Here is a 27,952-nt window from a genome sequence, read left to right as displayed (position 1 = left end):
TCACGGGGCACGTAGACCCTCGGGTATGTCTTACTAATGACAAACGCTCTGCAGGGGCTACAAGTCCCCAGCTTCCAACAGGCTGTGCTAAACTGTGTGGACAAGCAATAGCTGCTTTATATAGGCCAGTGATAATATCAAAGTATGATTCAGAGAATCTGTTGCTCCCACTAGACTTTGAACAAGCTGCAGCGAGAAAGACACATCCATTACAATATGAATCACAATTATCCCCATGTGTTAATCTGAAAATAGCCCACAGAGCATTGAGAGCTCATCTAATTGTATATATCACCAGTTAAGTAACCACCGTGCAATAGATTTTCCTGGCTTCTATCCCCATGTGTTCGAGCACACACATTTCCCCTTTAATCCACTGTAGGTCTCCCCAGGCTGGGCCAAAACCGTGAAGAATCTCAACTCTGTGGAGAGTGTGTGCGTGTCAACATGCATGCAATAGTGCATTGCCATTCACTCTCGTGTCCTGTAGGAATAACACATGATTGCACTGGCTTTTAGCATAGAGAAAAGGACATCATGTTCTTTCCTTAAAGAAACAAAAACACCTCTTCCAAAAAGAGTAAACTTACATCATGGTGAAAGTACAGAAAGAAAACACGAGATACAGATACTTGTTTGTCCCATTTGGGTTTTGTCCTTCGTCTCCAGAGAGACAAGACACATTTCACATACATGCTTGTACATCAGGGGTCCAATATGGAAACAAACATTCCCTCTTTTAAGTTTTTATTTTTATTTCGGGGTTGCAATAAAGACTGTCCCAGCTTTAGGTCAGTTAAACTGGCTCTCACCCAAACCTTGCTTCCTTTTTTTTTTGCTTTCTCATAACCCTACTTAAATGTAGCTGTCCTCCTGAAGCGCAGTTTTCTTTAAACATCTGGCACTTGTTAAGAAACTGATATTTTTCACAGACGAGTCCAAACATTCTGTTCATGCCATTGCATCATCTCTTTGTAACTCAGTATTTTATTTGGAGAGAAAAAGTTGTCAGACACATACAATGCTAATATTCTGGAGAAAATAAAATATTATTTTACATCTGAGTTAATGCTTGATCACATTTTTCATACAAACTACAGCTTTGTTCCTGGCACAGATATAAGTATAGTGAGCCAAAAAAAAATACTGACCCCTTATTACACCATGCATTGCATAGCATAAGGAGTTCTATCTGCTACACTAGACCTAACAAGTCTTTCCAGAGTAAAATTTGAACATAAGGCAATATTACAAAGCTCCACAAAAGGTCTTTACTTATGTGTACACACGTCTTTGCATACAAATGCTTTCTGAATAAAGCTCTGTTTAAGCGACTGTAGAGTCGGTATGTTGGCAGAACAGGGCGCTGAGTTGGCACAAGCGTCTGGCACTCCAGCACACTCGAACACTTCTGGACCAGCTCTCTTCCTTTTTGTTTTTTTATTTTTTTTTGTTTTTTTGTTTCAGAGAGGTTGGTTTAGAGATTGTGGATTGAAACAGAGTTGACTCTCCCCTTAATTGTCTAAATGTATAACAACCCTAACCCCTGTAATCTAAATGACTGTCCTTTATAATACCAACACAAGAAGCAATTGGGTTTATACTTATTGATGGTTATATAATACCATTGATCTTGTTGGACTCTCCTTCTCTCTCTCTCTCTCTCTCTCTCTTCCCCTTATTGTGTCCTTGTCAAGTTTCCTTATTGGTCCAATTCTTTATTGAGTCCTCTTTTGACTCATAATCATTTTTTGTGGGGGAAGAAGCTGACCCTGACAGTTTTTCAGCATCAATCGAAATGGGTTTTTTTTAAAAATAAAATTTCGGCAACTGTAGCAACAATCAGTCACTTCTGAAATATCTCAGATGAAAAATTAGTGGTAGAGAACTAGTTTTTCTTTAGGATTTTAAGCCTGAATGACACTGGTGTTATTTTAAATGTGAGTACTTGTAAAACAGTTACAACATTCTGCAGTAAAGATTATGTGCATCTCTGAACCTCTTCATGTCTGTAGGTTGTGGAAGTGCTTCACAATTACTAAGACCAAACTACAGGAAATGCATTATTGAAAGTTTTTCATTGAATATATGGAATATATTGTATTTCTCCACTATAATTTCCTATATTTCTTTTGGTATTGCAATATATATCACAAAAAGAAAAGGTTGCATCGTCGGTTTATAAATCACACATAGGTCAGTTTCATTTTGAGCTGACACTTTAGAACGGATTCTTAACATGAATTGATGGTCCACTGATCATCACAGTAAAACAGCAGTAACCTGATACCAGTCACAACAGTCGCTGTTAAGAATGAAGGTTATTACCAGCACCTTCAACGCTACAAAGCAAAGATACCACGAATTTGAGATCATGGTGTTTCCCATTTTAATTGTCATGTACACTTCTGTTTTTCCTTTCTCTTAGACATACCTTCTGGCAGTATCGTAAGGAAAACCCTCAGACTAAGGTAGGTGAGCCTCCTCCTGATGGACTCCCAGGCTTCAATAGTGGCGTGATGTTATTGGACTTGGGTGCTATGAGGGCATCAGCTCTCTACAACCAGCTGCTGGAGCCACACAATGTAGCCAAACTGGCAGACCAGTACCACTTCAGGGGCCACCTGGGTGACCAGGACTTCTTCACCATGATCGGCATGGAGCACCCTGAATTGTTTTATCCCCTGGCCTGCGGATGGAACCGGCAGTTGTGCACTTGGTGGAGGGACCATGGATATGGAGAGGTGTTCCAGTTGTATTATCGCTGCAGTGGACCAGTCTATATCTATCACGGGAACTGTAACTCCCCAATACCAGATGGCTGAAGTACAGGACTGGACTTTTAAGTTCTACATTTAATTAAAAGGGAAAGTTCTGCTTTTTGGAGCAGAGGATTCTGACTTTTAAAGCAGTTTCCTTTTTGTTTGTTCTGCATACTCAACCCCCTGCTGGCCAAGGGGCTTCTGAAAGTCCAACCTGTACAACCGTGATACAAATATGATGCTGACATTTTCCAGTAAGACCAAAAAAAACCTGCTGCATAACAAAGCAAGAAGCTGTAATAATAGGAGGGTTTTCTCTCAGGTACAGAGTTGAGAAACAGACTCACGAAAACAACGTTTTGGGAGAAGATGTGGTGCTTATCTACCTGTTAATATGCTGAACCAGCAATGTTCTCTTGCTTGCTTGTATTTGATTGGCCAATGCAGCTCCTTCTTAGATGAGAGTAAATTGTTGCAGAATTTAAACTGTTTCACAAGTGCCCTTTAAGTGCAGAGGAGGGCTAATGTCAGAATGAATGCAGTTAATAATCACAAAATTAAAGTGAAATAGCTTTGTCGTCAAAAACTTAAATGAAAACTGAAAATTGTTAGGAGGAGAAACCACCATCCATTTCCCACTTATTTGGCTCACACATTTTTTTAAACAGTTATTTCATCAGGAAAAGTGTTTTTTGGCAGATTTCCTGACCCTAGTCTGAAACTAAAAGAGTCTCATAACTGTTTTTTTCTTCCTCTTATTCATTTTGAGCACCGCATGGGCTGAACTGCACCCTGTGTAATCTCATACTCATGCAAAACTGCTGTTGTTTAGGGGTCATTTTTGGTCATTAGCTGCCAGCCTCTGTGGCAACTTGCAGTGTTTAAAAAAAAAAAAAGAGGCCAATGCAGAAATGCAAAAAATTGCAGTTTATCAAGTGTTCACTTGAGGCTGGCTCAAAGAGTCCTGGAAGTTACATGCTCACTCCATTTAAAAATGCCGTTTTTTTACAGCAGAAATGAACATGTTTACAGTCTGGTACACAATTGGTACTAGATACCTGATGTCCTCATGGGGATACACTCTGGGGTGAATCTTTTTGTAATACATTCATCATATGAACGATACAAGTAATGTTTAGTTAGGCCTGAAGTTGACGTGATTAAAGGCAGGGTGCCATGTATTGGTTTTTTCAGGAGGCTAAACCCCACTTCAGCTTCTGCTCTTTCCCTGTGATTAGGATAACTGAAGCACGGAGACTGCCATTAACGAGGTTCCAGAGCCCCCCTGCAGTAATCTCTGGCTGAGGTCACTCAGGCTTCGTCAACACGTGGGAGCACACTGCCACAGTTCTATTCAACCTGTTGTTACAAGTAGAAAGAAAAGTACAAAAAGCTGCAGAAGATTGAGGAGAAGGTGCTGTGGGGATATTGGCTAACAATGATGGCACTTATGGCTGTTTGTGTCCTGTGTTTGCAGTTTGAACACTGTTCCATCAGCCACAAGTCAATCTGCCAGGGAACGTGACTCAAGACATTGACCCACTTTTGAGTTTCTCTTGCTGTGCTCGCTGTACTGACACACAGATTCAAAGAAATGTCAACACTCAATATTCACCAGTCAGGAAACACACGGACACACACACACACACACACACACACACACACACACACACACACACACACACACACACACACACACACACACACACACACACACACACACACACACACACACACACACACACACACACACACACACACACACACACACACACACACACACACACACACACACACACACACACACACACACACACACACACACACACACACACACACACACACACACACACACACACACACACACACACACACACACACACACACACACACACACACACACACACACACACACACACACACACACACACACACACACACACACACACACACACACACACACACACACACACACACACACACACACACACACACACACACACACACACACACACACACACACACACACACACACACACACACACACACACACACACACACACACACACACACACACACACACACACACACACACACACACACACACACACACACACACACACACACACACACACACACACACACACACACACACACACACACACACACACACACACACACACACACACACACACACACACACACACACACACACACACACACACACACACACACACACACACACACACACACACACACACACACACACACACACACACACACACACACACACACACACACACACACACACACACACACACACACACACACACACACACACACACACACACACACACACACACACACACACACACACACACACACACACACACACACACACACACACACACACACACACACACACACACACACACACACACACACACACACACACACACACACACACACACACACACACACACACACACACACACACACACACACACACACACACACACACACACACACACACACACACACACACACACACACACACACACACACACACACACACACACACACACACACACACACACACACACACACACACACACACACACACACACACACACACACACACACACACACACACACACACACACACACACACACACACACAGTTAGAGTAAAGCAGCTGAATGCCCAGCACAGTCAATAGAGTCGAAGAGGCTGTTGGAAACACTTGAGGCTTGACATTATTCTGGATCAATTCACTTTCCTTGAACTCACCCTGAAGCCGATCAATATTTCTTCTGCCTTTTGCAGAACAACACTCTCAATCCTCTAAGGCTCTAAAACCCCTTTTTAGGGAGGAAAAAATTCAATCAGTGTAAACAAAAATAAAATGAAACCATTTCCATCTTCAGCTCCTGTTTGCACTTTACTACTTTAAAGCATGCTCCATCAAGAAGGTTTTTTTGTACCTGTTATTGTTGTTTGTTATTTTTGAATACTTTACCAATATTTTCCGTTTAGTCCATATATTTAAGTTTGTGTATATTTCCTATTCTTTGGATTCCATTTCTGTACATTAATAAAATTGCAGAGACTTAATATAAGACCAGTCATCCATCACAGTTGACACTTCTTGCAGTTTGTGAACATGGACACCTTAATGTCCCAGAATAGATCAATATTAAATCCCATTGCGATTCAAAAGTGATTATGTGCTGTACATACCATTCAAAAGTTTTAGTGACATTTTATTTTACCTTTCCATAACCTCAAACTTCAGTCCAAATCATCGTTGCTGTGAAGTCTCCAGGAAATACATGTGCAGTATATTTTAATACTTAGAATATGGAAATAGTTTTTTATTGAATTTCTTTGGGGAGGGTTGTTTTATTTAGAGACAGGACATTGGACAGAGACAGAAATAAGGGAGCATAAAAGTGGGAAAGGAGCCGCAGGTTGGATTCAAACCTGGGCTTCTCACTTGAAGGGCGATAGCCTCGGTACATGCGGTGAGCGCGCACTAACCACTGAATACTAGTATTAAACGTTTAGTTTGGTCCATGAACTTTCTTTGAGCTGAAGAGAAAATCTGGGAAATGTAACCTAAGCATGAGTCATGTTTGGTGTGCTGCCTTTACCCCTCAAAGACCCTCTCTGTTGTGTTAGAGTTTAAAGATGGATTAAAGTGAGAATCATTTTCTTGTTTTTCTTCAGTGTAAAAATTGTAAATGTTTTGTATTCATGTTGAATGTGCAATTATAACTTTCAAGGGCTAAACAGGCTTTCAAATGTGAGTAAATATGTGCATTAATATATCATTCAGACCTCACTAAGAAATGTCTTGACATAGTAAAGAACCACTTTTCATGTTTCATGTTAAGTACTTGATATGGTTAAATAAAAGGAGTGTACAAGCAGCTCAGCAAGAAGCCAAAATCTTTTTTTAATGCTCTTTCTGCCACAGAACTACTGTAAGCTTGTGTTACTTTGTTTGTCTGTTAACTTCTTGTTCAGCTTTCCTAAATAAATTATTACTAATGACCTTTTTTTATTATTTGTCTATTGTATCATTCACTAAAAAATAACCTGAAATGGAAAGTGCTAAAAGCCCTTCCATCACTGTAGAAAAATGGAGACTGTTTTCACTTTTAAAAAAAAGACCAGCCCAAGATGTTTGACAACATTATACGAACCTGTGCTTGTTCTTGTTTTTCTTCTATACTTTAAACACGACCTCTTTCTGTCACTCAGATCTTCCAACACAGACAGAAACAAATGACATCAGCTTTGACCTCTGAATGTGCTGATATTAAATAACCCGATTTACACCTGCATCTCCATGTCCTTCTTGTCAACAAATGGTGCAATATAATAATTTGTCTGTTAAGCACATACTGAGATTGGTGTTTAAGAAAAAGGGCTTTTGCAAGTTAACATCAGCCCATTACATTTGAATGAATTTGAACAGATGTCTACTTTTTTCACAATCAGTGATCGGAAGGAAAAAAGGCCTTTTAGTTTTAGATTATTTCGTTTTCTGAATCTTATTTGGTTTAGTCTCTGAAGGGGGTCATGACATAAGGTTTAAAATGACAAGTGAAATATGATAGATCGACACAACTCACAATAATAATATAGAAGTTGGTCTGGTAGCTAGAGAGGTTCCAGATCGCTTCTTGGCACTGCCGAGGTGCCCTTGAGCAAGGCACTGAACCCCCACCAGCTCAGGGGGCCCTTCCAGTGGGGGCAGCGGCTGCACTCTGACATGTCTCCATGAATGCATGTTCACAGGTCCTGCTTGTGCATGTGAGTGAGTCACGTGTGTGAGAAGTATGTCTCTAAAATAAAAGAGTGGGAACCACAATTCCCCCCCTCAGCGACTAATAAAGAATATCAAATTAAAATAACATTTGATTATGTAGCCTAATATTGTGCTAAAAAACCTTCAGTCTGAATTCACTGACAAAAATGTTGAGTCCAAAGCCCACAGAAACAGAAGACTTCAATAGATTTGATACAGCTGAAGCACTGATGTTTTATCCCAGAAGCACAAACTGTTTACTGCAGAGCTCAGTGAGACTGTTCCTTTTAATGTGACAGTAAACTAAACAAATGCTATGTTGTTGCTGTTGCTTCTAAACATATCTATCAACACTTTCAAAGCCAAAAGAACCATCGCATGATGACACTCCTACAAAAACCATGAGAAGCATAATGGACTTGTGTAGAAGCCTCATGTGCATATAATACATGACACCGGACAAAAGCTGTTGAACAAATCGACTGAGCCACTCTTTTTACTGTGAAGCACACAAGATATACATTTATGTATGTAAATATATCAGTCAAACATCTGACACCACCAAAATGTAGAATATATATCTGTAACCTTTGAGGACTTTGAAACGTAAGAAGTTGTTGCCTGTCTCCTCTTTCCCCCAGATGGTGGTCAGCGTGCCCATTAACAAGCTGACCAGTAAGAGGCCTCTGTACACATTGCTCACTTCTAGGTTCCAGTAAGTTTCTCCTCTCCAGTCATCAGATTTTTTTTTTTTTTACTGACAATAACAGCAGGACATTTTAAGGGAATATTCTTTGTTTCTGCTTTGGAGAGATTTGGATTAAAACATACACTATGAGAGCAGTTATTTTAATTTATGAAGCCATTGCTAGACAAATAAATCAGCTATCATAGCATAAAGGCAACAACAACACAGTTCTACTATTTAATGTTGTAATTGGAGGGAAATAAGAAAATGCAACATTGCTTTTTAAATGTAATCTCTTAACCAAATAAATTTGTAGCTAATAAATGACCAGCGACACTTAATCCCTAATGTCTGATGACTTTGCAACATTTGAAATTTCCAAAAAGTGAGGACATTTGCATTTAGAGCAATAAAAGCTTGCTTTTACACAAAACACACCAGAAAACTTTGAAATTGTCCAAATGATGTTTTAAATTTTACAGGCCATTGTTTCACTCCTGCCTTAGCTTGTTGGGTTGAGCTATAATAAACACATCCTGGAGCAGCCTACCACAGGCTCTGGCAAGAGTATTTCAACTTTATCCTATATGGATCTTTTTAAAACTCATATTCTTGTAGGGTGCTGTGTTTAAACAATCTCTTACGTGCTTTGACTCACATGACTTCAAGACTCAAAAGAGAAACATTTTCTAAATAGGTAGCTTTCAGAAAATCTCAATGAGTCCTAACTGAAACTTTTATCCTTGATCTTTGATTAAGCATCATTTTAAAGTAAATTAATCATACTTTTTCTGTGTTTCTTTGTTAATTTCTGTTTTTGTCTTCACACTCTAATCCTTACTTTTTTTTTTGCATTTGACACAAATTAACATCTGTCTTACATGCACCACCATCTGCGGTCCTCAGAGACTGCTCTGTTTTCACCACTCAGTTTCAGAACAGCCGTAGCTTATAAACAAGACGGAAGATTATGATGACAGTGGAGAGTCATTTTGTACAGTACCAGCGGATGAAACATCAGCCGAAACAGCATGGCTAAAAAAAAAAAGGATCCTGTCCTTTTAAGATTTTTAAAGCTAAAGTTCCTCGACAGCTATCTAAACTGAACTAGGATACACTAAATTAGTAAGAGAAACAATGTTTTCACACAACCAAGGAAGATTTAAGAACAAAAACAAGTATAATGTTATAGTTATTCTTTTCTTTAACGTAGTTGCCCAGTTCTTTAGTTACACTTTGATCAAGTCTTCCCATCACATCAAACTTCACTGAACCTGTCGGCTACACCTTTTTCCCAATGAAGATGTCTAGTACAAAACGTGTTGGCATTTTGGGTGATAGCCCTTTTCACTTTATTCTTGACAGTTGATGTGATGTTGAGCCTAAATGTATTGATAAGACAAAAACCTTTTTCAAAAAAGTTATGTTATAATTTTATTTTTAAGAAATTAGTTATAATTATTATTCTTTTCATTAATATTGACCAGTTGCATTTTCCCTTTTTTGGTCGGCTTTGTTATTATTACATTTATGAAATATTCCACTCATTGTGAGGACACGGATCACATGTTCGTTTAAAGTGTGCCGAACAGTAACAAGCTATACTAACTAACTAACTAATTAACCAATTAACTACTACTAACTTTTCCTCACGATGGTAACATGACTGCCAGTGAGCAGATTATCAATGCAACTCAAATGTCCGGGCTGAGTTTAGATGCACGTGGAGACATTTACCTGAGCTGAATGTGGTGGTGCAAAAAAAAACAAAACAAAAAAAAACAAAGGCCTTTGAGAGACCTTTCAAATCCAGCATAAGGGGACACCTATGGTGGACTTAGTTTTCAAAAATCGCAACCGTCAGAAGGTAGGCTTGTTAAAAATCTCTTTGGCCGCCACCACTGTTTTAACAATGTTCATGAGGAAACATTATTGTGTTGAATTGTGACCATTGGCTGTGTGCTGTTTGTGTAGAGGCTGTTGAGGGTTTTGTACCTGTTGTCAGATTATATTGCACATGAAGTGCTCATGTAGTTTGTATGCTGATTTCATGTTTGTAAGGAGGATTTGCATTGTGCTACATGGTCTAGGTTCACAGAGTGTACAGTATGAATATACAGTCAGTTCAAGTCCATTCAGTCCAGAAGTGTATATGAGTTTTATATATGAACACAGAATGTGGTAAAACCTCTGATGTAAAGTGTTAATGAAAACTGAAAGGGGCTTATGTAAATACTGTACTGATATAGTTCAGGAAAAGGGAGAACATGGACCCTTGAGACGTGTTAGCCCAGTTAGATCATACTCTATATGTTCAGGTATTATTCATGTAGCCATGACAAAAATGAATAGTATCAGGCAGATACATCGGATGAATTTTGGAGGTGCGTCACAAACAGCAGGACACATGCCTCCTCACAATGAGATACAGTATGTGAACACGATGTCTCAAGCTGTCCCTGGACATATAACAGCCATTTATTCACAAGATATTGAATCATAATGCCTTCTGGGATGAAGCAAACTGTGATCACTGGCCAGGAGGCTGACCCACATAATATATGTCTCAATCTAGCAGAAATTGGGTCTCTATGTCGCCCTACTTCAAAGTCCGAGGAGAGAGAAGTCAGTGACAGTGTTAACAGCTAATCTTGTATTCAGCTGCAGGATCAGACTGAACATCTAAGGTGGTAAACTACTCCTGAGATCTGGAAAGTTTGATTAAACTTTTCACTCTGCAGAAGGGTTCAATCAATTTATGGGACTTGCGTAAAAAACGTGTTTCTTGAGATAATTTAGACATTAGTTAATTGCACTATTGTAGTAAGCTAGTTCAAGTGTATCCGCTGTTCCCTTTTCAAAAGGCACGTTTCAAGTGGATTGGTTTGAATAAATGATAAAAAGGGGCATTTCATTAAAAAAGTTTAAGACAACTTTTGTGAAGTAAAGTTATTAAAACTAAAACTTTAAATTCTTTCCAGAGCTTACATTGCAGAACCAGTTTACTCTTAATGAATGTGTCCCCTTGAATTAATAACTCACTTTCTATAAGTAAAAGTGTCAATTATGTAATCACTTTGAACTGCTGTTAAAGGCTGTTGTATTTACCTCCAGGAATGCAGGTGTTACTTTTGGACACTGTCACTGACTGTATAGTTCTTCTGGCACTGCTGCAACAGTGAAAAGCCTTCCCTGAATGACTTTAATGACTGTAGACTTACAAGTGCTGAAATGTATTTAACTTTTAGATGACTAATAGTACTTTGGTGTCTGAACCTCACCAGAAGTAATTTCCTTTTTGTGTTAGGTCAGGGAAATGATCATTGTTTGGGCTTTAATTGGATCAACATGATATTTTTTTTCATAGAGAATGAGGTTTAACCTGCTGAATAATCTGATGAATTATAATGGACAGAGATGCATGGACGTACTTGTATCATTGGGGTAGCTTTTAAACTCATTACATGTGCTTTTTATGGAAACAGATTGAAATTACATGAGTATTTAATTTATTTGTTTGACAGGGACAAATGCAATTACCTAGGTGTACAAATACAAAGTAGTTGCCATGCATGGGTTGTAGCCACGGACTGGGTGCAACCCCTGTCCCTCAGATAAGGTTGATTTAATTGTACTGAAGAGTATTGAACGCAGAAGTACAGAAAGTGCTCCTTGGCGGTTTTGCATTGATTCAAAAGTCATTTATCAGAGTGGAACAAATGGCTCCAGTAAATGTCAACAGGATAGTCTGAGGTCATGGTGGACATGACCGGGAAGAAAATGTATCTGTTGTTGGGCTTGATGGAAATAAATCAGATTTTAAAAAAAAAAGAAGAAAATCAATCACCAAAGTGTCAAGTGAGATTACAGAAGTAACACAAGGCCATCTCTTCTCCAATGAAGTCAATGTCTTTAATAAGATAGAAACACTGAAGGGTCAAAGTTTGCATAGAGATTTCTTCTCTAGAAACCTGCATACATTCTTTCCAATTTCATTGCTTGAGGCAGAAACCAGGTGAACTTTTAGACCTTAAATAGTTTCGACTGAAAAGAATATGAAGGTGGGAATGACCCACATTTTATAAAGCCTCTCACACTCCAGGATCAGGATCAGGGATAACACATATTTGAGATTAAACAGCAAGTCTGCTTGGTCCTCTTTGAAAGCATAAGACATGTCTGTTTTTTCTTTGATGGTTATATATCAAGTTCATCCAGTGTGTTTGTGTGTGTCAGGTGATTTTGCTTCACGAGGATGCTCGATGTATCAGTTACTTAATGAGAAATAAATGTTGACCCTATTTTGTGGTATTTGTAGGTGATAATGAAGACTGATGCTTGTGATCGCATCATGAGATGGCATTTAAGTGAGATTGTTGGTGTGTTATTCAGGTTCTGGGTTTCAGTTGGATATTAAAGGTCAACAGTGCTTACAAAAGGACTGCAATGTTCCTGTTCTGATTTGTTTTGTGACTCTCAATCAGAAGACACATATAATATTACCCTTACATTCACTATCTGTCACACACATTTCATGCACGCACAAAGCTTTTATCTTACACAAGCTGCTAATGGAAGCAGCCCAGAGTCTGACAGGAAAACCTGAGGGAAAGGTTACGATAAATGAAGCCCTAATGTGGCCGACCCATTCGGCTGCCTGTGTGTCAGGCACGTTATAAGACACAAAGTACAGACCACAAAAGTAGGTCAGTGTGCTACATCACATGCAACAGGCGAACAGTGGAGAAGCTTCAGTGGTGATAAATAGCCACTTGAATCATGCCAGTGCATAAATTGTGAGGATGACACATATTATTACTGGATAGGTTTTAATGAAACCTGTGTCAGATGAATCTGCTGTTTAATCAATTCAGTTTCATCACTTTTTTTCTTTCAGATTCATAACTGGAAATATTTCAGCATATCCCACAGAGGTTTGATCAACAGATGGGGTTTGTCAGACAACCAAAAGCTTTGGGTTCAGGCCTCATGACGGTGAGCAGCTGTCTCACTGGAGGCAATGAACTCCAGTGGGTTCAAGCTGCGCAGTATAGTGGCTCTTGGAATCTTACTAAGATGTACACTACAGTGAGCCACTCGCCCTTTTACATTGCCTATTCAAGACAGACGGCACGTCTATGTATCTTCTTAGTTGACCTGGTGGTGGGTTGAAGTCATTCCAATGGTGAGCCTCATTGGAGATGATACAGGAGGCTTTTACAGTGCTCTATAAATGCCAGAACAGGTAAGACGCAGTGTATCTGCACATCTTTTTGTCTGCGTAAATAAAGCCTGTGCTGTTTTCCATTTTTTACATGCCCTTTCTTTTCTGCATCTGCAACACCATCAAGCAATGTATCTACTGTATCTATCTATCTATCTATCTATCTATCTATCTATCTATCAGCTGTGCCACATGCATCCTACACAGACAAGAAAGGGTCTGCAGTAAAGGTCAGTCATTTCTAAAAATAATGATTGCACACAGATTTTTTTCCACTTTCACTGTAACCCTTTGTCCATCCAGCAGCTTTGTTTTAATAAGCATTACAGCCTCGTCGAGCAGCAAGCACAGCCATATAAAGTTTTATTTTAGAGTAAAGATGAAACAAGCTTAAAAAAAAGGTTTTTCTTACAAATTTCTGGACTTGGTTCTTGGCACCAACAACTAGCGTTACCATGGCAACAAGCACACTATATCTTGTAAACAAGCCCTTTTTCCATTGTTCGGAGCATCATTATAAAATGATGCATGCTTGACAGAGAGTCAGCGTGTCCATGGCTCTGTCCCTTTGCCCAGATGGTGAGCTTCCACACCCTGAGTCCCTGTCAGAGCAGAAACTGACTGTCATTTACTGAAGAAATGTCATAGCTTTCTTAGCCATTGCTGATGCCAGTCGCTGCTACTTTGTACTTTGACACATCTTAGTCTAATGTAATGAACATCAACAATGAAAAATTCAACAGTGTGAATGCAAAATTGACAGGGCAACCTGAGATGATGCCGACTACAGAATGCAGTTTCAACCATGTGATGATGGGAGTAACTCAATTAAATAACATTCAGTTCTATTTGTTCCCTGAATTTATCTCTCTCTCTCGCTGTTTAGCATGTCATATAAATGTATGATTATTTATAGAAGATTAAAAAAGCAAATACTAAACAGACTTAATTTTACAATATCATGTAATAATGATAAAATGGGGACCAGAGAGATGAAAATATTGGTAGCAGCTGAGGCAAAGCAGGTTTGAAATGAGTATTAAACATTTCAATTAAGATGTTATAATTCTGAATGATAACAGGGTGAGGATAGGGGTATGGATAGATGGCGACACAAACACTTCATCTTGGCGTTAACGCATTTCTTTTATTGATAGCTGTCCTGTTTTTTTGGAAAGGTATCCTTAAATGACTTCAATTGTGACTATTACTGATGTCTAAAAGATTTTGTCTTGTTCATTGACTATTATGATATACTGCCTTTATTGCCTGTACTTTGAAATACTTCATTCAGACACACACACACAGACATGTACAGTGTAAAGTCATTACCTGAAATACGGATGGAAATGGGTTCATTCTGTCTTTAAATCAACATCCTCCACTGAACAGCAAATCATCCCATACTTTGTATCTACATCAATATGTTTTCATTTACACTCACACATCAAAACATACACTTGCCTGATGCTCTGACATGGCCCCAGCAGAGCATTTGTCATCAATTGATTTATGCTGTATTTGAAGCGCAATATAGATCCCCCCCAACCTTCCTGCAATTGAAATTTGTATGCTCAGTCTTGATTGGTTTATATTACTGCCTGGATAAGGCTTGTTTATAAACTTGAAATTCTATTTTAAATAGGTTAAATGCTCAAGTTCATTCTGGGTCACGGACTGTAGTGTTACACAATAATGCAGGTCACTTTAGTTTTTTGTTTTTTTTTAATCTTGTGTGTGAGTATTTAATTTTTAACACGCTTCCCCTTTATGACTAAGAGCATAAATGAAGATCAGCCCTGTTAGAGAAAGGCCATAAATGACATCAAAGCTCTGAATGACGCAGAGAGAAAAGAGGAGAAAGAGGAGGGGGATGCGTGCAGGTGAGCAGCTGACTGATGTGGACATGCCCTAAATGAGCCACAGAAACATGTTTTTGTGTAAAAAATCATAAGCACACACTCAAACACACATCAGGAACTGTAGAGTAAATTAATTTCTAGAGAGGGGGCATTTTTATGGAGTGTAAGTGTCAGACCTCCATGAGTTTGACCCACTTTCAGGATCTAAACAACATGCAGATCTCTCACTCTCGTTTGTTTTATCCCAGATTAGCCTGTGATGTGACAAGAGGGATGACTAATGAGAATGACTCATATCTCTCAGGTGGAGGTGCTCAGGAAAGCAAACTACTGACATTGTCATACATGTTATACTATTTCATGCAGGGTACTTTCTGCTTAGGGAATAGTGTGTTTCATAACAAATATAAGCTTTGATTCAAATCAAAAAAGCTTGAGAATAAAAAGCAAATTGCAAAGCACAACCAAGACAAAGCACCCAAAGGGGCTTCATAATTTCTTTCTTTGACACAGGTTGCCTAGTTGCACATGAGAAATACAGACCACATGCTGTCTGCTTTTTAAGGCAACAGGGGTGCCATTATGTGTCTACTGAAAAGCTTAAGTTTATCTCCTGAGCTATTATGACACTGCAGGTATGTGTGCGTGTGTATTAGTGTGCGCCCAAGACCTTGATATGAATCGAAGCTGACATGCACATGGTGTCCCAAATTTACTGGACACAGACTTGCTTTTTACCTGCAGTCACGTTCCAGCTGTCCGTCCATCGACAACTGTGCTCTTTCACAGATGAACCAATTATGTACCATATTGACTCATACTGATGGCAGTAAAATAATACCTGAGGCAAATTAAAGGTGGTCAGCTGCTAACCACTGCAGATATTTTGTTGCTTATACTACCTCATTGAAAATCATTAATAAGCTGATATAACCGGCTTTGTCAAACAGACCTTTTTAACTCTGTTAAGGTCTTGTTTTATACTGATCAGCTTTCTTTATTTCAGGCACACACCACTGATACAATATGTATGTACTTCAATTATATTGTTACCACACATTTTAGATACTGAAACACTATTATGTGTAAGAAAAATTAATTAATAACCTTTGAAACTCTCAAGTTTATCCCCAAGTCTCATTACAACACTGTTTACGCTAAAAGCCATTGGTGATGTACTGTTGACCATGCTAGCAAGTCAGCTAATGTAGCTGGCTAGCTCTCCTCTCATCTTTCTTTTTTCTCTATTGGGCTGTTTTATCCCTTTTGTCAGCTATCAAAGCTAATAAACATGGTAAACTTTGGTTCTCTTATTTTCCACGGAGCTTGGTTTTAAAGAGAACAGTAAGTCCACCACTTCTTTAAAAGGTGCATTTATACCATGAACCCCTCGTCTGCCTGTCATGTCTATGTTGTCCAACAGTTTAGGTTACAACAGGTGAGCTTTTAAAGGGGCAGCTTTCCTCCCCTTTTGACCCCTTAGTTATTGGTTTCCTCAAATGACAGCAGTGTCAGGACAACTTGCTATATGCTGGCAATGCCAAAGTCATGTGCCTACATTTAACCAGAACTAATTGTTTTTTTTCTCTGTATTTCATCATTTGAAATGCTGGGTGCTCTGTTTGGTATTTTGAAACATAGTTGTTCATATTTTCCATCTTCACTGATTTTCAATCATCAGTTAACTTTTGACTCATTCAGGGTTACTAACTAGTTGATTAATAGTGAAGGCATGACAAGCTGTCTGATGAATTAAAAGGTGTGGCGGTGATGGCAGATTCTGAAAATATATTCTAGCCAACCCTGTAAAATTGTGTCTCAGGCTTCCAGTGTGTTGCTGTTGCTGTAGCTTGTGCTCAAATGTAGGCTACCATCTGTACAAATCCTGTCGCCTTGCCACCCCATGCTTTAGATTGCTCTGCTGCTCTGTTTCTAGGCTCTTTCGTCCATAGCCTTATTCATCCATATGTTTTGGTGTTACATATAAATTGTTTAGTTCTGAGTGTGATCATATCAATCAAATAACACACCTGTTAAATTTTAGTCTGAAGGGTCTGATCATTTCCATATTGGAGAACACACATGGACTACACACAGACATTTTTCTCAACAATTAGAGCTATTACATACCATATGAAGACCATCCAGTGCCTGTGCTGGAGATATTTGCAACATACTCAGTTGACAGACACATCAGTTGATTACAGGAATTACACACAAATATAAACAAGCCATGTATAGAAAATATGGTGATACCACACCAAGTATCACAATACCCTGTTACAATTTAATAGCAATATAAAAGCAAGGAAATGGCTTTTTTGAAATCTAATTTCTAGAAAACTTTCATAGCTTTTATTTCAGCTCATATTTTTATTAGCACCTAATCATAAGAAACATCATCTCAAGACACTTTACAAAATAGGTGGTAAAAGACTTTACTCTTCATTGTACTATTTACCCAACTAGACCCAACATTAATCCATCATGAGCATAGTACGAAGCAACATTAAGCATAGTTACAGTGGCAGCAGTTGGAGTCTGAGGTACCAGAGCAACCTATGAGACAAGCGAGCACAGGAGTGCAAATAAACTTACTCCAACCCGAGACTTTGATGCCTCAAAACACTCAAACTTGATCTGACATGGATAGCACTACAACCACCCGGCACAGATCCCACCCCCATAGCAGTGCCACTTCCTCCTTCTGCCCCAGTAGAGACTGCCAGTTTATCTTTAGCACATGGACATGTTAGCAGCCTGGACTACCCACTCATTTCTGCTGGGACTTCTGCTGGAGTGACACCAGTCACAGCAACTCTAATTTACTCTGACAGGAACACATACATATATACTGTACATACATATCAAAGTGTACCATGAATATCCTATGTGTGCTATTTCACAAGAGGAAAAGATCTTTTCTCTCACTCCTACATGCCCAACTGGTCTAGTTAACAGAACATTTCACAATGCTCGATTCTGCATGTGTACAACATAAACATGAAGAAGGGGTAGTATTAAATTAGAGAAGGAGTAGTATTAAATAAGTTTATTCTTTTTGCTACTCCTTTTTGGACATGTTAAACTGTTTAAATATTTTGTTGGTTTACTTTCTATATCGTTTTATTTATTGGCAAAAAATAAAAAATCTTATTTTGTTATTATTCTTATTTCGTTTCTTTATTTTGTTTTGTTTTTGTTATTCTTTTCACATGATTGAAATAAAAATAAATAAATAAACTAAACACATGCTCATCCAACACTTTAAATTATGTACACACTGTTGCTGCAGTGAACAGGGTAATGTTATTAGGCTCTTCTTGGAACTGCAAATGGATGCCGCTGTGCTTCCAGTTTATTGTGTTATGTAACTTTAGTCACAGCTCATTATTTATGGAAAACACTGCATGGCGAGTTTGATTAATCAATGCTATTTAAACGGCAACTGCTCTCATTTCAGTACATGCCAGCTCTGTGGTTAAGGTGACATGCCTTTGTATCAGAAGAGGACAAAACGTGATGTTTGCTGTCATATTTAGTTATTTGTTCTTAGCCTGCCTTCAAAATTCCCTATGCTTACTGCTGTCTGGTACGGCTAAGTGGACGCTTGCTTTGGAACTGTAGACGTATTTTCAAGTAGGCTGTTCTATGAAAATCTTCAACTCATCTTCATGAGACATCCACAATATTTTCTTAATAGCTGTGTGGATCATCTTCCCTGTCATTTGGCTATCACTCTTGTTGCATTGTAATTTTAATGGACCTTTTATGTTTTCCTAAATAATAAACTTTAAACAGAACAATTTTAAGGTTTCAGACCAACAGTCCATTTGCAGAGTTATTCTTCATTTCAAACAAATAGCAGCTCAAAAAACTGAGCCATGAAGTTTGTACAACAATAGGAATACAATTCAGACATGGTTAATTTTTTTTTTTAAAGTTTCCATTTAATATTGTACAATATAGAATTTTTAAGTAGGTACTACTCCACCGTCAGTGTCTCAAAGTATATAAGTATTAAAATGACAGGGAGGGGTGGATTCATTTTAAAATGTGAGAGACCCCACACATTACAACAATCCAGACCGATTAACATTTCAGATCTCATAATGTGTGGAGTGCAACGAGATGATCAGCTCACCACACGCATGCTAACCAATTCATTCACCAACAAGCAGAGTCTCGGCTATCAAAAAAGGTAATCTTGGGGCGGCCAAACGCGATTTAAGAATGACGTTCAAGCTAAATGTGGCTAGCTATTAGCTCGTACATCCAAAACATTTTGGTCCTCTTTTTTCCTTGTCAGTTAGATTGTGGTTTGTTTTACATGACATGTTGCAATATAACTAGTGCTTTTACCACAAATCGAAAAGTTTAACTAACCTATTTAACTTTATGCTTCATGATTGCAGTTGTTGCCATGTGCTTCCTGCTACACTCAGCTTGTTTTCCTATTTGCTATAGCTCCGTTCCACATGACAATTCACAGTCCGTGCTCAGCTGACCTGTGTTCTCCCACACACAGGATTTCTGATTGTAAATCTTGAACACGTTTTATATTTCCGATCTTAAATCACCCCGATCATCTTCTGAGCAGATCAGGGAGGTTAAAATGAGACTGTTGCAATAGTATAATTCTGCTTATAGTTATATGGGCTGGGAAATTTCTATTAAGGAATGGCAGAGGAGCATGTAAGACTGCAGCTCTGCCTCCTGGTCTGGAACTCGTGTTGTCATGGTTTTTAAAAAAATAAACTCAGCCATGTTTGGAAAGAGCTGCATCATCTTAAGAGGAATAGATGCCCTTTATATCTAAAAGACAAGCCTATCATCAACAAGACTTCCAGTTAAGAAACCCACATTGTTTTTACACCAATTAACGTCTGGACATATTACATCCTGTGCTTTGCATTAAGGATCTATTCACAAAGAGCAGAAAACAGGCTAGAAAGATCCTGCCTACTGGAGGCACTGCTGCTCTAACAGCAATATTGCTGCTGCTAGTGAAATAGGACAATCCATTTGCTCTGCACACGTGCCACAGGGACATGAGGTTCATATAGAGCACCATGTAATGTAATTGCTGCCTAAAAAAGGACTCAGTAGGGTTTTGATTTTATGAATGGAGCACCAAACCTCCTGCTTTGAAAGTCTAAATGAAGTTACACAAGCTACAATAGTCATGCAGCACTAACAATGAACTAAACTAGCTGTGCATTCATTTTCTGATATTAAAATATCTGAAGTAAAAAATCTGATGGGTGTCGAACAAAATGACTCTTCAAGTAGAAAGTTTGCATGTTGTATAGCTATAGCTCTCTCTACACCTTAGCAAGAGTCTTTTGACAACACTTCATAACACAAAGAAAGTGGTAAAATAACTATAACTTATTTTTATCATTTTGTTCTTGATCTTGGTTAGTTTTGATTGGTTGAGTGGCTAATCTACCAAAGGGCTGCGGTTACACGAAGCCTTACATAATTTAAAAGAGAATCTATTTGCCTTCCAATATTTCCCATCATTCTTTTTAATATCATTTCTCAAATTTTGGGGTCCTTCATTTTTTTATTTACTTACATGTCCCTCTCACATCTGTTGCCCTATTTATAACATCCATTTCCGATTATTACCTTATAATCTATTTCTTTTGTATGCCCACTTGTTTGTTTATTCGTGTCTGACGCTCTTCCCTGACATGTTTTCCTCTCTCTGACACACTAACATACATTTCTGAATTGATGACCTACATTCGCAACACTGGACTTCCATCATTCGCTACAGCATTCACCGCTTCACCTTCATTCACTCGTCTCACCTTGTTTATCTCTCACTGTCTACCTTTTTAACCAGTCATTCCCTTTCAAGCACTGTTGTTGATAATCATCTGTTGCTGCCGCATTATTGGCTGAGTGGTCTCTGAATTGTGTTTTCTTTACTCACATAATTATGATGGTGCTTGTGTCTATATAATAGATTGGGTTTTGTTCAACTTAAAATCGTTTTTCCTATTTTTTTATTGTCAAAAGAAGTACCTTATTGTGTTGTCCACAGTACAATATTTGTTGCGATATTAAACAAAAGAACAACATTGGTGATTTGGAAAAAAGCCCATTTACCAAACAATAATTGAACAATGAGATAAGTCAAATCATTAGGAGATAAAATAATTGCACAGCTAGACCTTGTAAAAATGTTAACAAAGTTAGTCCTACTCTAGTGTAACGTCCATCCTTTTTTCTAACCTTCTCTATGCTGCTACCAAGCGACCTTATAGGTTAGGCAAATGCTTCCTTTGAAGATGGGACTGAAATAAAGAAGATTACAGAAGTAATCTAAAGTTTTTCCAGTATATATTGGTTGTGTTTAAAAATACCTTTAAATATTATTTGTTCCACACATGTCAAAACACGAAATGTTTACAGAAAAAAAAATTACCAATCCAATCCATGTTCGGGAAGGAGCTGGGAGAAGAATATAGTTAAGTTAATAAGGAGGAAACACACAAAACACACTAACTGCCAATTTTATACAGACTAAAAACATTCTCGTTGTAGATTTTTTAAAACTGAAATATTTCAACACAGCTCTTTAAGTCATTATTTAAAGAATTCCACAATTTGATGAAGAAGCTCAGGAAACTGAGATGAGGGGTGTAGTACTCTTCTGTGTGTGATGCTTCACAGAGGTGTAGTTATGTTGACAAGACAGACAAGGGTCAGAAGTCAGTGATGGGTGCAGAAGGGGGGTGTTGTTGGGGTGTTCAGGTGAAAAGAGAATGCTGGAATAAGGGCGTCTTCACTGAAACTATATAAAAATGGATGACATTTTGCCGTGTAGATAACAGTGTCATCAGCATATGAGTGTAATTTTACTTTGATTTTCTTACCTTACTCATAAATAAAAATACAGAACAGAATAAACCCCAAAATAGATCCTTGAAGGACACCTCTCATGATCTGAAGAACATTTGATTTGTGGCCTTCTGCAATGACACACTGACTTCTAGCTGTAAAATAATTTCTCAACCAATTAACTATCTTATAACTGAAACCAGTGTTTCAAAGTATTGTTTGCAGCAATTCATGGTCCGGTTCATCAAGTGTATACAGAGAAGTCTTTTGGTCTTACAGGATGGCTTTACTTAAAGTGTTCATTTAGAGGTATTAAATGATCTATGCAAAATGTAAACTTGACGTATGATTAACCGCACTCAGTGTGCAGGGGAAAGCATTTAAGAAAAAGCACTCATCATTATTGCAGGCTGGCTTGACACTGTCACTGGTGAAGCAGCAGGGGGCACATTAATCATGTTGAGGAAGTGACCACTGTTGAAATTATAATCCCCACACCATGTTTAGATTGTTTGAAACATCAGCAGGAGAATGTGTCGATGGAGTATTTAGAGAAGTACATCTTTTTTAAATGCATGAACAAATCCTTTTAAAGTTGGCGACTTTGTAGTGTTATTTGTATGCACACAAGGGCACCAATAAACATGTAGATATGAAGACTAGGTGTAAATAAATGGATGGGAACATATTTGTCCCCCTTCTCTCTGTTCTCTCAACCCCTCTGACGAGTGCAATTGAAAGAACTACAAAAAATATCCTCAATGACTTTTTTGTCTCCTTTCATGGTCTTTTTGTTCAATAGCCCAGCATTACATGCCTCTATAACTAAGACAGCAGTCACAGTGAAATCCTGTGAGCGTGATGAGATCAGAGAGAGATAGGACCGTCATTATCACGTGTGCCACACTTGCACTGAACGTGATCATAACAAAATAGATTTTTGCACCCATCGACCCTTAAGTTCTTACTGAATTCTTCTGCCTTGTATATGTGATCTTTTTTTTCGTGTCAAGTCTGTTTTTTTATCGTGTTGCTTTTTTCTCTCCATTACTCTCTTTGTCCCTACTAAATCTCCTCTGCTTTGTTTTCTATTTCATCATTTTTTTCTGTGTTTTTCCCTCTCTTACTTTTCCCTTTTTGACTTTATTTTGCTTCCCTCTATTACTGTGTTTTCCGTGGACATGGAATGGCTGCTGTCTGATGCAGCAGGTGATAAATCATTTCTTTTCTGCACACAAGGCACCAGGGTGCCACACCAGGAAACCATGACACATGCTTGTGGGTTGACACTCCTCCTACCCTCACAACCCCCACCACTGCGCAAATCCAGCCTCTATTCCTGAGCTACCTGTGTGCTTTTTTTTCTTCTTTTTTTTCTCCTTTTTGCTGCTTTGTGACCATTAACTGAACATTTACAGGACTTTTTGCGTCTGCATATAGAATTTAGCCATGATGTATTGTCAACTTGAAAATGAGATAATGCTCCTCAAGGGGCTGTCCTTGAATAAATTGTTTTGGGGTTTTTTGTCACCTGAATATTTAAAAATTTACCATCAATTATATTTGAATCAATAACCCTCTCAGCAGATTTCTTTAATCTCTTTCTTTTTCATATAAAATCAAGCTTTACCGAAAGAAATAGCAACAGTTTCATAACAGTCAGTTGGTCACAGTGATACAATCTCACTTACTATTCTTTCTGTGCTGTTCAGTTTATTTCACACAGTTTTAGACCTGTCTACTGGCTTACTCTGTATTCCCTGTATGGCATATCCTTCTTTATTGTTGTTTTTACTGAAACTTAAACAAAAAATAATTTTTCCAGTTACATGTCCAGTAACACCCCCCCCCCCCCGTAAGGTGAAAAAGAAGGCAGACTATAAACAGAACTGCACAGCTCAGTTCTCACTCTCACTTTTGCTGGTTTGCTGTTAAATGTTGCACCACTTTATCACCTTCTCTGCTCGCCTGATGATCCCTTCTCACAGCAGTGAGACAATATTCACTTTTTGTGCTGTCTGGATGAGAACCTAAAAATATTCTTGTACAAACAGACTGGACACATGACTGAAGAGGCTGACAGAATCTGCTGTCCACTCTCCCTCAGTTACACTGTGTACTGTCAGGAATCTCATGTCTCGTGAACTGTGAAATGAGTCCACATTTAATTGCACATCCAACAGCTGAATTTTAACAGATTGAGTTGTGAGAAGCACCTCTTATAAATAATACCAGCCTATGTTTGATCAGTTTTTTCTATTCCCATGACACACAGGTTGTCATTATGTTAAGACTTCTCTGCATATCAGACTAAAAAGAACAAGAGAAGGAGCAATTCAAAAGATAGGGCTATACAAATAGACAAAGGGATAAAAAAAAACCTCAATCTCAGTGTAAGCGCACAGTCTAGTATCCAAAATCAGTAAGAGCCATGCCAAGGATTTTATTTCAGTCTTTTCATGCAGGACATAATGGAGAGATACAAAGATGTAATACAAGGAGAGAGATATAGATAGAGAAAGAAATTGCCGGCTTGTCTTTCCACGTCTCCACACAGCTGACACTGATATCTCCACTGAAAGCGTTAGGAACAACTTTAATTCTTAATTCAGATCAGATTTTATAGGTCATTCATTAGTCAGACTTGACTTTTTTATAACCAAGCTGCACTACTGGTTTTAAACTCAACATTAAGTTACAAAAAAACTGTGTAATATTATTCTGTGTTTGAAGTTATCATATTAACATGTAAATGTTAATATTAACATGTGAGTTGAGAATCTCCCTTTTTGGCCTATTTTTCAGGTTTTATTTTTTGTTGGTTTGTTGTCATCACATTAAACTCCATCTCCTTCACTTTCACATCAAAAACTGCAGAAGCTTACTGACAGTAATCCACTTCCTGCTTTTTATTTGACTTCAACAGCTGCATAACTATTTTTCATAACTGCTCTGGCATTTTGAGTGTATTTCTATTCAGCTTGTTGGGGACCACCTCAGACACAAAAGAAATACTGCAAAATATATAAATAATAACGATGGCAGCTATTGTCAGATTGTCAGCTGCTGCATGATACCTCAATGCTTCTTTTTCTTTTATATTGTTTTCTATTTTTAGTCTAGCTTCTATACTGCTGAAAGTTATGATGAGTTGTGCTTTGTTAAACCGATGCATGAATCAGAAAATCTGTGCCGCCTCTGGGAGGCTGAGAAGAAATGACAGAATGATGGGAAGTTGAGGGAAGAAAAGCAAAGAAAACATAAAAGGACTTATGAGTAAAGTTACCTAATTTTTATGTGTTTCAACACATGAAATTTCAATTTAATTATTTTATATTGTCGCGGAAGGGGGCATCCCTTTGGTACACTGCCACCTCAAAAGGAGGAAGGTTCTTTTGTGATTTTATTCTGGGTCCTATGGTTTCCTCACAGAGTCCAAAGACTTGCGTGTAAGATTCATTAGTGACTCTAGTTAGCATGCAGGTGTAATTAAGAGTGCTTGGCTCACTCTATCAGCCGGTTCACTTGCTGGCAGCATGTTGAGGTTGTTCCTACAAAAGTCTTAAAAATAGACAAAATACTTTGAATACACAGCACATGACACAAACTTCAACTTTAAATCAAGGTAATAATACCTGTGACTTATCAAATGATGAAAGAAAAAAATGAATTGGTTCTCATACGCAGGAGGAAAGGTGTGCAGTTCTCCTTCGTCCATAGCGTGGAATATTCCTTCAGTTCTTAAGCATTTTATGCTTCCAAATTTACCCTTAGTAAATGTCAGATTTTCTTACTGCTTCTAGATTTCTGATGTGAAAGTTCAGTGACATGAACCTAAAAAAGGACCTTTGACTACAAATGCCAAGCAGCTTGGCGAGGGCTTATGGCTGAGTCCTGTGAGGGAGCTCTGTGCGGGTTTATGGTGCCTCTTACCATCTAGCACCCTGTACTGCACTTGAATGAGCTGTATAATTACAAATGATCTTTCAGAGCTCCTGTAGCATTTCAAGCCAGTATGTGTTTGGCCTGTCCTGAGAGAGCACAGCACTTCACACCCTCTGCCTGGATGTGATCTCATTATGGTCTCATTGGCCAGCTGTCAATATGCAGCAGTGCCAGGGTGAATATCAGGTCACAGAACATGTTTCCAAGAGCACTAACCGTTGATATTAATTGGTGCTTCAGTCAGCCGAGGTCAACTGTCCAGTAGGGGTGTAATGGGGAAAAATGGAGGTCGTCCAGATTGGTCACTCCTCTCCCTTTGTTCCTGTGTCTGTCTGGCATAATTAACTTGCACTCAGTCACACATATAATTTGACATAAAAGCATGGAGGCACTGAGGCTCTCTGTGATAAGAAATGGAGAGGAAAAAAGGAGAGCTGAAAACGTGTGAGAGATTGAGAAGCAGATTTTCCAAGAAGGAAATACACCTGCAGTTTCTGCTGTGATGACGAAGTGATAAAAAATATAGTTTGACACTGTTCCCCACGAAACATTCAATGTGTGATTAGTTCAATCCTTACTCCTCTTACTTCATATTCTGAAATATTTTACTGTAACCTGAAAATGATACACTTCATACAGCTGTAGATCACTTTGCATTAACGGGGAGCATATACCATTTGATTTTCATGAAATACATTTTATGCGTTTCTTTGTGAAACATTCAACTGGTATATTTAATTAGAAAAATTAGCACATTACATTATATATACTACCATCACTTTCTCCCTATTTTTCCATGCACACATGGAGTACCAACAAAAGATTTTTAGCTGATAGGATGACCTGTCGTGTGTGTGTGTCTCTCTCTCTCCCCCCCCCCAATAACTCGCTTTAGTTTGGATTAATCAAATCAGTCAGGGCTGCAGCATTACATTTGCACATGGTTGAATGGCTGATTGGTGAAATGGTTGATGGTGAAAAAAAAACAGCTGGAGGGACGAGGTGAGAGTGAGGTTACTTTGGATTAAGGTCTGAGAACTCAATAAATGGTAACATTTTTTGTTTGTTTTGTGTTTTAGTACAACTGAGAAAATAATGAAAAACACAAATGCCCATGTTCGATTAGGTTTTTTCCTTCATGTTAAAGATACAAAGATGCTGACAGGAGTCAGCCCTGTTAAATTATGTTTTGTCTTTTTTCTGTCATATTTTCTTTGTTAATTATTGTTTTACTTACCCTTGTCTCTGTGTTTCAGATCCTCCTCTCTTGTTCACCTTCTGTGTCAAGACCCTGCCCCTGATTACCTGCATGTGTGTCTCGTTACCCCTGATCACCCACACCTGTGTCTCGTGGTCCCTGATTGTCTGCCCTATATAAGCCTCATGTTTCCTCCCTCATGTTGCCAGTTGGTAGTGTTTCATTCATGCACCTAGTTCTAACGGTTTCTCTCTTGATCTTGTTACGACCCATTTGTTCCCATTGATGATTTTTGCCTGCTCCTTTGGATTTGTTTGACCACCTGTGTACTGAACTTGTTTGTATTAAAAGGACTGATTCTTGGAAACTTCCCTCTGAGTCTGCGTGTGCCTCCATACACCCACCGTTGTGTCAGATACTGGCCCATTCAAAAAGAAAATCTATCTCTAATTTAGCTGACAGGCTATATGTGTCAGCTTCAATGGCTTTTCATAAGTTTCAAATAAAAGGCTCAACACAAAGAGACTGGCCCTGAGAACATTTCTCAGTTTTTTCTTTTAGTCGTGTGACTGAGGTGGACCAAATATGGTCAATGCTTCCTC

General features: G+C 38.5%; 1 protein-coding gene across 5 annotated transcripts in view; it reads left to right on the top strand.

The window, feature by feature from the left end:
* Positions 1–27,725, top strand: part of xxylt1 (xyloside xylosyltransferase 1) — a 53,083-nt gene extending 25,358 nt beyond the window's left edge. Inside the window, exons 5-7 of one of the 5 annotated variants that reach the window (XM_079350969.1) lie at positions 2,429–2,744; positions 8,220–8,293; positions 13,164–13,221. In XM_079350969.1, the coding sequence (XP_079207095.1) occupies positions 2,429–2,744; positions 8,220–8,293; positions 13,164–13,206 (433 nt within the window). In that variant the 3' untranslated portion in view covers positions 13,207–13,221. Of the gene's footprint in view, positions 1–2,428; positions 2,912–4,000; positions 4,455–8,219; positions 8,294–13,163; positions 13,275–27,408 lie in introns of those variants that run through there. The other 4 variants (XM_079350972.1, XM_079350970.1, XM_079350973.1 and 1 more) reach the window with 4 other exon arrangements.
* Positions 27,726–27,952: the final 227 nt, after the last annotated feature.

This window comes from Symphodus melops, assembly GCF_947650265.1.
Source record: "Symphodus melops genome assembly, chromosome: 8".
NCBI classification, from domain to species: Eukaryota; Metazoa; Chordata; class Actinopteri; order Labriformes; family Labridae; genus Symphodus; species Symphodus melops.
Note: the sequence above shows the minus strand (reverse complement) of the source record. Positions and strands in the feature narration are given on the sequence as shown.